Genomic DNA, 13,204 nt, shown 5'->3' with positions numbered 1-13,204 from the left:
GGGTTGGAATTAGGCCAGACAGACCCACACGCTGCCACCGCCTTTTGCCCTTCATTTCCCCTTTCCCCTGACGACCCGACCGCCTCCTTCCGCCAAAGCGAAGCTCGCGGCGTGCCTCCTCATCCACATCCTCCGCTTCGAGTGGCCCGGCGTGGAGTGGAGATCCATCTGGACCTGGATTGATTTCCCCTTTCGTTGGTAAGGAAACCCTAGCCCGCTTCTATGGATCCCTCTGAGATTGCGTTTCTGTTCTTCGAAATCTATCCTTCGCTGGGACGGATGCAATACGTCCATCCGTTGCATCGATCCTTGAACCCATCCATCCAGTTTGTTAACGATTCGTTTATTTTTCAGAAATTTTGAGGTTCAACCAAACGTCCCATGCCCCCATGTCTAGTGCGGCCCTAGGGTTTAGAAACGCCTGCTTGATTTTTGATGCCAGGGATTTTAGGTTACAAAGACATGCCTCCTGGGTTTGTGAATTAGGGCTGAGCGAGCGCGGTTGGCATGGCGTCATGGCGGTGCCTTGATCCCTAGCACAGTTTATTGTGGATGTCTCTTGTGCTATGTAGCATTCAGTACTGTTTCCTAATGGTGAAGCCCCTTGATATTATACTTGCGGTGGTAGATTTGATAGCATACTGTCATTAATGCAATGGTGTTTGGCTTTGATCGTCGCAGAAACTTCTACATTCTAATTACACTCTGAATACATGCTCATTGCTGCTTTTATAAAGCACTGCATTAGATTCATTGAAGAGTATATGCTTACCTAATTAATTATTATGTTTGAGCCCTATTCTTACTCAATGTTTCTCAGATTCGTGTTCCTGGACATTCCATAAGGCAGCATGCCGAAGATAAAGACAAGCCGTGTTTCATATCCGGAAGGGTGGGAGCTTATTGAACCAACAATCCGTGAGTTGGATGCCAAAATGAGAGAAGGTATGCACAGACGTTTTTTTCATTTGAGGCACTCACTACTGATGTCAATTTAGAGCATAGGTTTTACTAATATTATGTGCTTATGCAGCTGAAAATGATCCACATGATGGGAAGAGAAAGTGTGAAGCTCTCTGGCCAATTTTCCGTATTTCTCATCAAAGAAGCCGCTACATATATGATCTTTACTACAGAAGGAAGGAGATATCACAGAAGCTTTATGAGTTCTGCCTGGACCAGGGTTATGCAGACCGTAATCTGATTGCAAAGTGGAAAAAGGTAGGTATCCTTGGTTCCATATTTGCTCTATATTATCTACTACTGCTCAGTTGGTTGTTTCTCTACAGTAGACTATCTACTTTTTTGGGGGAGATTGGGAGGGAGGGATGTTTATCTCCTCATGTTCTGCTGCAGTCAGTTGGTAAATTTGTTTAGTGGAAATGTTGCATAGACATTTATTTGCAAATTACATTATAAATATCAAATTATTACACATTTCTAAATGTGGGATGTATATAGCTTACATGATAGACTGCAGTAGTTACTGGTGCATGGCTTGGCTTTTCTGTACACCAGAATGAACCACTATCCGTAGTACCTTAGCCCATTGATTTTCATTTAGGTTGGACATTGGATATTACAACTATTACTGTCCTGCAGTCCAGTCCATTGTTTTTTGTTTATGTTGGAAATTGGAGATCTTGAACATAACCAGTTTAAATAGGTCTGGTCTATTTAGTTGACTGAAAATGAGTTTATCAGGCATCCAATATCTTATTTTGATTCCCCCTTTACTTGAATAGTGGGGTGTGGTTTTTTTTGGGTTTGTAAACTAAAGGTGTCTGGAAACGTCCGACTGAAGATAAATACTCCCCAGTCAGATATACTTGATGCTTTGACAACATCCAGCCAAACTTTTGAAACTTTGACCGTTAATAGCTTTCAAATTCTAGTTTGGAAAACAGAAATTCATGTGCAGATTAGTACTGACAAGAACTTTTGTGATCTCATGCGTTTATTAGATATTGAAATTGTATTTGCATAGAAATGTAGTGTCACATTTGTACCTCGAAGACCGTAAAATGTGGAAAGCGTCAGACATTTTTTACTGGAGGTAGTATATATATCAAAACCTCAAAGGTTGTATGTTGCATCTTAACCTTGTTTGGGACTTGGAAGTGATCCAGCTGTTCTAGTGTGTTCAAGATTAAATTACAGTAAATTTGGAATAGAAAATAAAGTGATTTTGCGAAGAAATATATATGATTGAATCAAGTATTGCGATTATTAATTTTGGAAGCTAAAAGAATTTTCAAAAGATCCATTTTGGTCACTTGAAGATTCTAAGTATTCATTTTCTTTTTAGATTGGGAATAGTCCCTGAGAGCTTATTTGTTCTGTTTCAACGTTCTTCCTTCTTTCCCTCGGTATACATTTTGTTCCTCTGTTTGTGTCTGTACAATGTAGTGTCTGCTGTACAACTTATTTTGATATCTGTTTAATCTCATATACTGATTGCTTACTGATGCATTTTGCCTTTGCCCTTTTGCAGCCGGGTTATGAGTGCCTTTGCTGCCTTCGGTGCATACAGACACGTGACCACAACTTTGCAACTACTTGTGTCTGCCGGGTCCCCAAGCACCTCAGGGAGGAGCAAGTGATAGAATGTGTCCACTGCGGCTGCAAGGGCTGTGCCAGCGGTGACTAATCTCGTCATCATGCTGTTGTGCCCATGACTCATCATCTCAACCTAACACTTTGAGCTGTTTCGTGAGCATGGGCCGACAAAGAGCAACTGTGGCCTATAGAGGTGGTTCGCATGAATGTGTTGCAGTAATTTGTAAGCCTAGGATGACATAATTTCCTGACGTTCGGATGTTTCCAACTGTTATGCTGTTGACCTGTTGACTTTGCATGTGCTATATGACGGTTTCACCTCATGCAAGCCCATGTTGGTACTAATTTGCTCGCGTTTTTACATTTTTCTTTTCTACATACATGAATTTGTCAATTGGGTTATCTTTTGTCAACAGTTGCCACTTGCAAGAAGTCGATGTTTCTCCAACCGGGATCGCGTGCTGTCGCCACTGAAGAGTGTAGACACACTTTTCTATATTCGCCGAGTTGACCGTCAATTGAAGGAGGGCGCCAATCGAAGTCTTTTGGAAACCGCGATGTTTACCCAAGTACAGACGCGGTAATCTCAAGAACTAGAAGCAAGCGTGGCACTGACTGACAGGCAGTCCAGCAAAAGATTCCAAGCGAGGGCGGCCGGCCAACCAGCCCCTCATGTCATGTGCCGTCCGACTCGCAGATAATTCCCCTGCGGCCCTGCCATTCCATCCCAACTAGCCTGGGGCGTTGGTAGCAACCGTTGGCTCCGGCTGGCCTCGCGGCGCGTTGCGCGAACACGACGACCTGTGCCACGCTTGCCCCCGCCCGTTCGCCTGCCCGTCCAGCCCTGGGTGAGGGCCTGGAGATCCTGATTCATCCCGTGCGTAAACAACAACCGCTGGGGACCTGGGGTACAGCCCGTAAGATGCCAAAACGCCACACTGCCGCCCGGACCCGCGCCGGCCTCCGGGTAGGTGAGGCATCGCGCTTGGAGACCGACGGCGCCCCAGCGCGACGTACTCGTTGCGGGGGGCGCGTCCCAGTCGGCTTGGCTGTGCCCAGCCCATGGTCCTCGTGCGTGCGGCCGGCGTGCATGTGTCGAGCCCAGCCAGTGTAACTACCGCGCGTCGGTGGCCCGTTGGCGCTGCGCGCTCCTCCCAGGAAACCGAGCGCGAGCGGTTCCCTTTTTTAATGCGTAGGCAGACGGGGCGCGGCCGGGCGCCGCTCAAAGCCGGTCAGGGCGCCCGCGCCGGCATGTGAGCGAGTGCCTGAGTGGGCAGTGGCGGTGCTAACCCCTGAGCCCCGCGCCCCCACGGAGAGGGTTCCGGAAGCTTCACCGGTGCAGCTCGGCTCGGCGCGCGCGCGCGCGGGCGGGCAGATGGCGGACTCCACGGCCATGACTGTCGACTTCCTCCGCGCGCGGCTTCTCTCCGAGCGGTCGGTATCGCGCGCCGCGAAGGAGCGCGCGGACGAGCTCGCCAAGAGGGTACGTGGTGCCCCCAGCGCGCCGTGTCGCCACGCCGTCGCGCGTGCGCGCGCGCACACTGCCTTTGATGCTAATGGCATTGGCAACTTGGCATTGGTTTCAGGTCGCGGAGCTGGAGGAGCAGGTCCGGGCGGTGACGGCGCAGAGGCGGCAGGCGGAGCGGGCGGCCGCCGAGGTCGTCGCCATCCTGGAGTCCCAGGGCTTCGGCGGCCACCTCTCGGACGACGTGGCCGACGACTCGGACTCTGACCAGGACGGCGAGCGCCAGGAGGACGACGCCAAGGGCCGGGGCGACACGCCGAGCGCCCCGGGGGAGGAGGAGCCGGTGGCGGTGAAGGGCGAGGCGGAGGACGCTCTTTCCGGGACGGCCCAGCCTGGCGGGCTGTCGTGGAAAGGCCGCAGCGTGAGCCCGCGCAAGGCCACGCAGCTCAAGCACAAGCACGGGCGGCGCTACTTCTACCTGCTCTCCTCCTCCGATTCCTCGCCCAAGTACCGCATGGGGCAGTCGTGCCGCAAGAACAAGAGGCGGATTGAGCTGATGAGGTGCTGCTGCCTTGCACCGGAGCTAGCCAGCGTCAAATTCCACATGCCGTTCTTCTCCATACCTGACAACGTGCGCTTCTGATCAGCAATGGCAGCAGGTCGGCGGCACCGGAAGATAACGGCGGTAGAGCGGGGAGTCAGAAGCGGAGGCAGGATGGGTCGGATTGCACGGAGGATGGCCAGGCGGACATGGGCGGCGAGGTGGGTGGAGATGAGCGGAGTTCAGGGGACGGAGGAGGCGGCCAGTACGTGATCAGGTACGAGAAGGATGGGGAGATGGAGAGGGTGCTGGAGAGGCAGGCCGAGCTGATCGGGCAGTACGAGGAAGAGGAGAAAGCTCAATGGGAGTGGGAGAAACAGTACAACGAGAACAGGAATGCAAACAAGGTAAGAAATTGAAATTTTAATTTTTTGTACTACTGACCTATGGTATCTTGTTGCTCTTGGTTGCTACTAGAGTACACTGCACTGTATATGTTGTGCGTTGTTGTGAAACGTACAGATTTTGGAGGCACTGATTATTCCATTTCTCATCTGTACAAGCTTGGTGCTTAGTTATGTAAAAAATGCTGCACAGCTTAGCACCATGAAATGAAGCCTTTGCTGCAATGGTTCAGAAATGGGAATTTGATTAGGCGAAGCTTACAGTTTTGTTCAGCTTACCCATGTACTTTTGTTATGTTTATCTGAAAACAATGTACTTCTGTTTTACAAATTTCAGGTTGATGTCGAGGTCAAGAATAAGGCATATCAAACAGATGCAGAGGCTAATTCAAGTAAAAACGACCTCCCCATCACCATCAACCCCTCAGCTGAATGTCTGCCAAACGGTTCCCTTTCAGAATCTCCCCAAAACGCATCACAAGAGAACGGTGCCCAGCGGCGTGAAGCAAGGGACGAGCCTGACAACGGTCGTGCGCAAACACCTTCCGTTTCAGCACAAGAAAGCTCCACCACAAGCACAGTCACTAAGCAAGATCAAGACCGCGGAGACCTGATCTCAGACGGCGATTCAGGCTACAATGCGAACACTAAGCACTACGCCATCAAAGCACCATCAGAGGGGAGCCCCTCGAGTGACACCCTCAACAGCAAGGTCTCCGACTGGAGCTCGTCACAGTTCCACGACAACACAGACAGCCAAGCTGACACACACCCGTATCGACCGGCGTCAACAAACATTGAGGATATTGAGAGTGTCCTGCAAGCGCTTCAACGTGCCAGGATCTCTCTAAGCGCCAAGCTGAGCAAGCCAGTTCCTCCCAACCAGGTGACCTTGGCGCTCCCTGCACCAGGCGATGAGCACAAAGAATACGACGACACGCAGACCATCGACGACAGCAGCAATTCGTTCAGGGAAGAGCTCGGTACCTCAAGTCCAGCTCGTCAGGAGATACTGGCTCTCCCGGCACCAGAGGATTACCATGAAAGGGTGGGTTTGCTTGTCCATGACACCGGCATTTCTGTCGCAGAAAGACTGAGCAGCTCAAGCCCTCGGCGAGAGGAGATTTTGGCGCTCCCCGCGCCCGGAGACGATTGCCGCAGAGAGATCGAGGATTACAGGAATATCCCTGTCGGCGCCCCTGGTTTGTTCCGGCTGCCAACAGACTCATTTCCGGTGGACGAGAAAATGTTCTCGGCAAGCATTAGTTTTGGAACACCTGTTGCTGCTCATGGCGCTGCGAGATCAGCTCCGTCGGTTCCCGGAGATGGGTCAGGGATTCCAGCAAAGCAGCGCTATGATCTTCAGGCTCCTGCGCTTCTCTCGGTGCCTACTCCTGGTAGGTGCAACGTTCCAACCCCAGATTTTACAGTTGGGAGTGCTCCTTTCCTTCCTGGGATTCCAGGGCTCGAACAAGATCTGAGGAGAGCAGGGCCTCTTGGGAACGCAGATTTGTTCATGCAACGTGGTATCGCTTACACCATATCTAATAAGTGGATGTTGTAAGTTGTAACCATACATGCATATGTCCTCTTGTTGACGTCTTCACATGTTAGCATTTGTGTGGCTGTAGTTTGGTTAAGTGGTATAGAAGTGTGTTCTGCAGTAATGTAGTGTAGTGTAGTATAGCATACCACAACGCTTCTTTTTACGAGCAGAGAAGCACTGAGGATTGTAGTAGTGGACATCTCTGCAAAGGTTGTGGAAAGGTACTTGAGGTCAGCGACGATAAATTTGCCCCCCACCTGGCTAGTGCGTCACCTTTCGCCGAATTGGTCTCAGGTTTTGCTACGCTGCAGCCTGCAGGCAGAAAGCGCCGTTCATGATGAGTACGTTGCTTGCCTCCTCGAGCAGCCTCACTGACCTTTTTGTCCTGCCCACACATCATGATGCTCGGAACGGCATGTGTGCCGCCACCGACGCCAGCCGCCATCATCGCGGCCACCGTCGCGCCTCAAAGTCATCACCCCACCTGTCACGCACAGTCCGATCCATGCGTGGCGCGTGCGGGCGCCGCTCGCCAGCTTCCAGGCATTCGCGAGCGGACGGTGTACTCCGTAGGCGTGTAGCCTGTTTCTGGCTTTCTGCCGATGGCGTGCCCGGGGAAGCGGCCAGGCCACCGGTTTGACACTTTGACCTCTCAGATTCTTGGGTGCTTGCATACTATGTGGCGCCATCATTGCCATTCGACTACACGTAACTCAGCAAAAGCGTACCGCTAATCCACCAATAATACGTCGGTAATGATGAAGAGGCTCATGTAAACGTATGCAAGTTTCCCCATGGCTGACTTGTATAGCGAGTGCCCGTGACAGACAGTAACCAAGATGTCAGCTAGCAAGAACATATAGCTTCAATGCTTCGTGGATAAACAATTGAGAAGGCTAACTGAAGCGACGAGAGCTCCTACCTACAGTTGTTGGGTCACTTCCATCCTCAGCTTCCAAGGCCTTTTTGCTGTAAATAATCTGGTCGATGTGACGAAACTAAATTGCATTTACAAGCCTGACAAGTGAAGGTGACACTTGATACAGAACCCGGCCTTAAACAGCACACCTGGGATGCAGATTCAGCACGATCTGAATTCCAGGTAGGTGTACGGAAGGCCTAAGGCGGCGGTTCTGTGGTCAGTGATGACTACAAACCAACTGGACAGAACAGATTTCTGATTCCTGTGAACCTAAGTTAACACAAAACCAGATAGAGTTCAGGTGTAGCTCAGATTTCCTTTTACCCAGCTATCGCCTATACAAATTGATCTCTCTAGGACCAGCTAAATAACAGAATAACAAAATCCGTCAGCGATGATATACAGCAGTCTCAAAGTATCTGAAAATCTAGATGCACCAGGACTTAACTAACCTAAGGAGTAATATAGGATATACACTAGCTTGGTCACGAAATAGTCAGTCATGATTAATGACTAACCACTCCCTTCACTTGAGATGCTGATGAACTTGGCCGAAGCTACAAACTACCCAAAATTGTGCTATAGGCCAACACACTTCACCCACCTGAACGCTCGTCCAATCTTGAAAGGAAGTTCATAGTCTTTCATGAAAGCGGATTCTCTCTTCGCAGCCTCTGCTTCTGACCATACATACAAACCCCGCTCTTGGCGGCCACCAGGGACTGTGTTGTCAAGTATGAGAGCAACCAGAAATGCAATGACCATATTGAGTGACAGTAACGTGTTAAGGACATAGTTCACCTGAAATGCAAGCAGATAAGTTAAATTGCAGTCAAATATTTGGGTATAACTGAGACTGTCAACATCGCACTATGAGTTGTACAATGAGTTGGTAGGATAGCACATGCTTGCTGTTGTAGTACTGTGTCTCTTTTCTTATGAAATAATAGGCTGTACTAATGTCCTAACCATATATAAGGCTGGATTATAAGTACAGGTCGATAATTTAGGCGTTTAAATCTGAAGCATCATAAAGATCAATTTAATCTTATATTTCTTTGTCCTTTTCTAGTGCAAAATTGTCAGCAGCTGGTAGTAACAAAGGGGAAAACAGTAAATGGAAGAATGTGGTGGAAACCAGTTGACCTGGGAGCAAGATGAGATTCATGCTCAGGAGGACAGTAATATAATTCCCCATACTTCAAACTTGAATAACCAAATATGTACTGGAGTACATCCAACATCTGATATTTTACACTTTTACCCACTAGAATTATTCATACTTGACTAATATTCAGTTGAAGCATATAGCTTGAACAACCAGACTCTGAAGCATATAGTCCCTTCAATTAGTACCTTCCTATGCTATATTTTTTTTTCTTTATCCATTTTTTTTAAAAGTTGAACCATAAACCCCTAAACTACTTCATTTGTGAAGCATATAAATGGTCGGTAATTTTGGCATAGGAAAAAGCTAGGTGGTTTGCCATGCTACATGCCAGTGGCGATTCTGCAGTCAAAGGCAAGCCAGCCGCAGAGGCTGGCTGGTGGCAGGGGAAATTGGCAGCAGGAAGGGGAATGGGGAGAGGGAGATACACTGGGTTGGTGGTCAAGGCAAGTAGCACAAAGGAGAGGGGTGCTGACAGCAGGGTGGGAAGTGTGCGGGATTAGCAGCTCCTAGGCTCCACTTAAGGTTACAGTTTCTTCCTTTGCCTGGCTTTCAGGCCATAATGCCCATCTTTTTTTTACTATAATGCACATATAAAAAGCACAATAGGATAATGAAGTATTCTAGTGAAAAAGATTGAAAGTTTGAGTACATACCCCACCAGATCCGGTGTGAACAGGTCCGTGAGATGCAACAATGTATGGCTGAAAGTAAGTTGGCACTGATGAATTTGTGCTAGGATGTACACCATATTGTTGGAAGTATGAAGGAACTGATAGGGACAAGAACAAAGACAGCCCAACTATAATACTGTTCCTGGAGCTTCCGGTTGCACTGTAGCGAAGATTGGACAAGCCAAGTGCACATAGCATTGCCCACATGAAGCAAAGGAGAGCAGCAACCATAACATCAGGAATAGAAGCAATGAAGGCTCCAACTTTTCCTACAAAGGAATCATAGTTACAGTGATAAGCAAGAAGCATGTCTTTTATGTTTTACTTTGGTGATCTTTGCTCACAGCATGAGAAATTTTTCACCAAAGAAATTGTGAAATAAGTTTCTTACCAACAATAGAAAGCAATAGCAGTAAAATAGCACCAAATCCAACTGCTCTTCGACTACCCATTTTAGTCACAGCAATTGTGTGTACGTTCTCTGTTATCGTTGCCGACCCAACTCCTGTACCCCAAAGGCCAGCCAATATTGTAGAGACACCTTCAACACCAATACCCCTGCTAACGACTCCAGAAGTCGGTGGCCTTGTGGCCACAAACAAAGATGATGCATGGTAGGAACCAACCTTAATTTGAAAAGGCACAAACATGTTAGTAGATAGATGGACCTGAATCAAGAATACATTGAATTGAAGTCAATGGTTGCTTCTGAATTTGAAATAATAATAATAAGTTGCTCTTTACTAAGTCTACTAATTTCTACGCACCATCAGTTGAGCAAAACAAGTGACAGAGAAGAAAACCAATGTCAAGTTGATCATAGAGTATACAAATGTAGGTAGGATAATATGCCAATGGTTAGATGTTATCCAAATAATCTATTGATAGTTTATTATGAAAGTTAAGAATACCAAAGGAATCAACTTACAGAATCAACAGAAGCAATAATTGATACGACACACATCACAAGGCCCATTTTCCAACTAAAAACTGGAGTGCCCCATTGCAATGGATATGGAAATCTGAACCAAGGTGAAGATCTTAAGGCATGCGAAGTGTCAACACGGCAAGATTTCATCCTCAATACATGCTTCCGACAAAAGGCTGACACATTGTTTGAGGCCGGAATATTTGCATCACAACCTTTGTAGCTATAAACTCCAGTTGCTGTGAGAACGAAAGCGATGGCCCATGTGATTCCTAATCCAAGAGGAACCTAAGGAGACAGCATCAGTAGATCAGAAATTAGCTTCTCATACTAACCACCATGCAGCACAAATTCACACATTCAATCAATATTATAAGACAAAATCTTACCGCATAAATAAGAAACACTCTGTAGCCAAATAATTTTATTTTCCGGAGGTACTGCCACAAGTGAAATAGTTAAATGATTAGAAAGGGACAGCGTTTCGTAATTCACATTATATCACACCGGTCTAAAAAGTGATTCCCTGCATACTCACAAGTGCAAAAATAACCACCATCAACAATTGCAAAATGCCCATCTCTATACATGTGCCTAATTTAGTGAAACCATAACTGAAAAATGAAAGTCCAACAGCTGCAACAGTTGGTGAGACGACAACTGGATTTATCACCCTGAAATCAACAGATAAAGATAAGAAAACACAAATAAGGTAGACATCACCTGAGCATTACTACTTGTCACAATAACACATGGTGAATTGTGCCACAAAAAGACGAGGTGCATTGAGTAAATGTATTAGTCAGTAACAGCGAACGTGAAAGTATGTTTTGGCTGGAAACAAACAGTTTACACTGACACCTAGTGGCCAGCTCATAATTACAATGACCCTTGTAGCTTTTAAGTCATCTACATTCAAGAATATGCCATGTGCATTGTTTATACTGTATGGCCATGTGAAAGATGATTCCAAGCCCATGCAAAAGGTGTTCTATACTTGAAATATCTGGCAAGCAAGAATGAAATTTCAGATCAATTTTTATTTTCCCTAAGTGTGCATGCCATCTAAACTAATTTTCAATTCATTCACTGTTAAGGTCAATCATTTGTTTGCATCAAATTGGATGGACAAGAAAATGGCTTTGTGTTTTATTAACAAAAAGCGAGGCACACCTTAGAAATAGTGACATGAGGCCTGTATATCCCAAGACCACTTGGAATGCACCTCCAATTATTATAGCTCCTTGCAGGTGTTTCATTATGTGTTTAAAATTCTGCAATGAAATGCAAATTGTTAAGCTCAGTCAGGACTGCTAGAGGACAAAGACCAAGCAAACTTTGCATGACTGCAACATTTGCCATGCTATAGGTACTACAACACCATAACACGATTCAAAATATATGCATACATTGTCATTGAGGCCAAAGAACTCCGGGGAGTTTATGATCGCGAGTGCAGGAGCAAGGTATACAAAGGATGGGCCCTGCACAAGTGGCAGTCTCGTTCCAACAAACATGTGCAGCAATGTAGTCATCCCTGTGACGAGCAACACCGTGGACACCACTGCTGCCGTGTCATCCTAAACGATACATATCCAAACAGCAGCCCTTAAGTAACATACCCACTAAATCAGTCACAGCAAGAAATACTACAGGATCAATGCCACACTCACTGCCGAGCCGCCCATTGCAGGAATCATAACGAGAGGGATCAGGATGATGGAGCCAACCATGGAGATGTAATGCTGAAATCCGTATATCACAAGAGGAACTGCAATACAGTTTAAAAAAAACGCTCAAATTAGCACAATACTTCGCACGTGCATGTTTCTCTTCCTTGATTGAGTACTTACATATTCCAGGAGTGTCACGAAGCTCGTACTTCACATGAGCCGGCCGCTCCGGCGTCTCCTCCTCCTCCTGTAGCTGCGGAAGCGACGGCGCGGCCGCCTGCCCATTCGGCCTTACGCCATCGGAGTCCCTCCTCCGCGTCCTCGTCTGAGGAGGGGCCGGCGGGGGCTGCCGCCGCTCGCCATTTCCCGTGGCGGCAGGAGGGGGCGGGAGGGCGGAGGTGGGCCGGGCCGGCGGGCCCGACTCCAGATCGGCAGGGGCCTCAGCGGGGCGAGGGAGGGGGACCTGCCCGGAGTTGGGAGCGGACGCCGAAGGCAGGGACTCGCCGGAAACGCGCGAGTGGAAGCCCGTGCGCTTGGCCCAGGAGAGGGGCTGCGCCTGCGGCTGCGGGGGCGGCGCCGGGGGCCAGGGCCCGGGGCGCCCGCGGCGAGGCTGCGGCAGCGCGCCGGACGCGGACGACATCGCGGTGGGGCGGGGTACCGCCGCCGGCGAGCGGCAGCGCTTGGGGAATGGTATGAGCTGAGCGGGGAGTGGCGGTGGCGAGGGTTTTAGGGGGAGTGCGGTGCGGGGCGGTGGGGTGGCGGAGGGCGGAGGCAGGCAGTGAGCTGGACGCCTCGGACGCGTACAAATCCGTGCGTGCGGAGGCGGAGGCGGAGGCGGAGATTCTGCGGACGCGGGCGGGCGGGGCCCGCGGGTCAGGGGACGTTGCGGGGTGGGTTCTTGCGGCGTGCGTTTGAAATCGGGGATAGGGGGTCAGTGTGTGACGGGTGTGGTTTTCCGGGTCAGACGCGGGTCAAGTGACGAGTGGTGCGTACGTGACTGCGAGGTCGTACTCGGTCGCTGTTTGGCGGCTCTCGTTGTTGGCTTGGCACTAGCAGAGTCTGGCACGATAAGGTTCAAGGTTGGATTACGCATCACCTCCACTTTACGTGGTTATCAAAAACACCCACTTCCTAGTGAACTTCCAGTGTGCATGATGAGTTTTCCTCTCTCTTTATATATAAAGCGAAATATTTGGCTAATCATCGTTGATTTGTATCATCAGTCATCACGGTAAAAAAAGTACTGCATGAATTATTAAGTCTGTTCGCTTCAGCTTATTCAGCCGACTTATCAGCTACCAAACAGTATTTTTCTCTCACAATA

The 13,204-nt window shown here is 48.6% G+C and overlaps 3 protein-coding genes across 3 annotated transcripts; 2 read left to right on the top strand and 1 right to left on the bottom strand.

Annotated features, from left to right (window-relative positions):
* On the top strand, window positions 1-2,904 carry LOC117855978 (protein BUD31 homolog 1). Its single transcript, XM_034738385.2, has 4 exons — window positions 1-198; window positions 821-945; window positions 1,034-1,221; window positions 2,495-2,904. Exons 2-4 carry the CDS (start codon window positions 852-854, stop codon window positions 2,648-2,650), a joined length of 438 nt encoding a protein of 145 aa, XP_034594276.1. The 5' UTR covers window positions 1-198; window positions 821-851; the 3' UTR covers window positions 2,651-2,904.
* Window positions 2,905-3,688: 784 nt separating this feature from the next.
* LOC117855975 (uncharacterized) lies at window positions 3,689-6,771 on the top strand. The gene is made up of 4 exons (XM_034738380.2): window positions 3,689-4,042; window positions 4,146-4,585; window positions 4,672-4,972; window positions 5,307-6,771. Exons 1-4 carry the CDS (start codon window positions 3,935-3,937, stop codon window positions 6,531-6,533), a joined length of 2,076 nt encoding a protein of 691 aa, XP_034594271.1. The 5' UTR covers window positions 3,689-3,934; the 3' UTR covers window positions 6,534-6,771.
* Window positions 6,772-7,676: 905 nt separating this feature from the next.
* On the bottom strand, window positions 7,677-12,645 carry LOC117855976 (nucleobase-ascorbate transporter 12). Its single transcript, XM_034738381.2, has 10 exons — window positions 12,061-12,645; window positions 11,881-11,978; window positions 11,617-11,787; window positions 11,381-11,481; window positions 10,746-10,881; window positions 10,597-10,647; window positions 10,208-10,495; window positions 9,671-9,905; window positions 9,262-9,548; window positions 7,677-8,238 (listed from the first exon to the last, which is right to left on the bottom strand). Exons 1-10 carry the CDS (start codon window positions 12,518-12,520, stop codon window positions 8,017-8,019), a joined length of 2,049 nt encoding a protein of 682 aa, XP_034594272.1. The 5' UTR covers window positions 12,521-12,645; the 3' UTR covers window positions 7,677-8,016.
* Between the last annotated feature and the right edge of the window lie 559 nt (window positions 12,646-13,204).

Source organism: Setaria viridis, chromosome 5 (assembly GCF_005286985.2).
Source record: "Setaria viridis chromosome 5, Setaria_viridis_v4.0, whole genome shotgun sequence".
Taxonomy (NCBI): Eukaryota; Viridiplantae; Streptophyta; class Magnoliopsida; order Poales; family Poaceae; genus Setaria; species Setaria viridis.
The sequence above is the reverse complement of the archived record's forward strand: the minus strand, read 5'-3'. Positions and strand labels throughout refer to the sequence as shown.

Excerpts from the sequence above, each read along its gene's own strand:
- LOC117855978 (XM_034738385.2), top strand. The coding sequence starts at position 852 with ATGCCGAAGATAAAGACAAGCCGTGTTTCATATCCGGAAGGGTGGGAG. Across the intron at positions 946-1,033 it reads GGATGCCAAAATGAGAGAAG|CTGAAAATGATCCACATGAT; the intron begins GTATGCACAGAC and ends GTGCTTATGCAG. Across the intron at positions 1,222-2,494 it reads TGATTGCAAAGTGGAAAAAG|CCGGGTTATGAGTGCCTTTG; the intron begins GTAGGTATCCTT and ends GCCCTTTTGCAG.
- LOC117855975 (XM_034738380.2), top strand. The coding sequence starts at position 3,935 with ATGGCGGACTCCACGGCCATGACTGTCGACTTCCTCCGCGCGCGGCTT. Across the intron at positions 4,043-4,145 it reads CGGACGAGCTCGCCAAGAGG|GTCGCGGAGCTGGAGGAGCA; the intron begins GTACGTGGTGCC and ends CATTGGTTTCAG. Across the intron at positions 4,586-4,671 it reads AGGCGGATTGAGCTGATGAG|CAATGGCAGCAGGTCGGCGG; the intron begins GTGCTGCTGCCT and ends GCTTCTGATCAG.
- LOC117855976 (XM_034738381.2), bottom strand. The coding sequence starts at position 12,520 with ATGTCGTCCGCGTCCGGCGCGCTGCCGCAGCCTCGCCGCGGGCGCCCC. Across the intron at positions 11,979-12,060 it reads TCGTGACACTCCTGGAATAT|TTCCTCTTGTGATATACGGA; the intron begins GTAAGTACTCAA and ends ACTGTATTGCAG. Across the intron at positions 11,482-11,616 it reads TCTTTGGCCTCAATGACAAT|AATTTTAAACACATAATGAA; the intron begins GTATGCATATAT and ends ATTTCATTGCAG.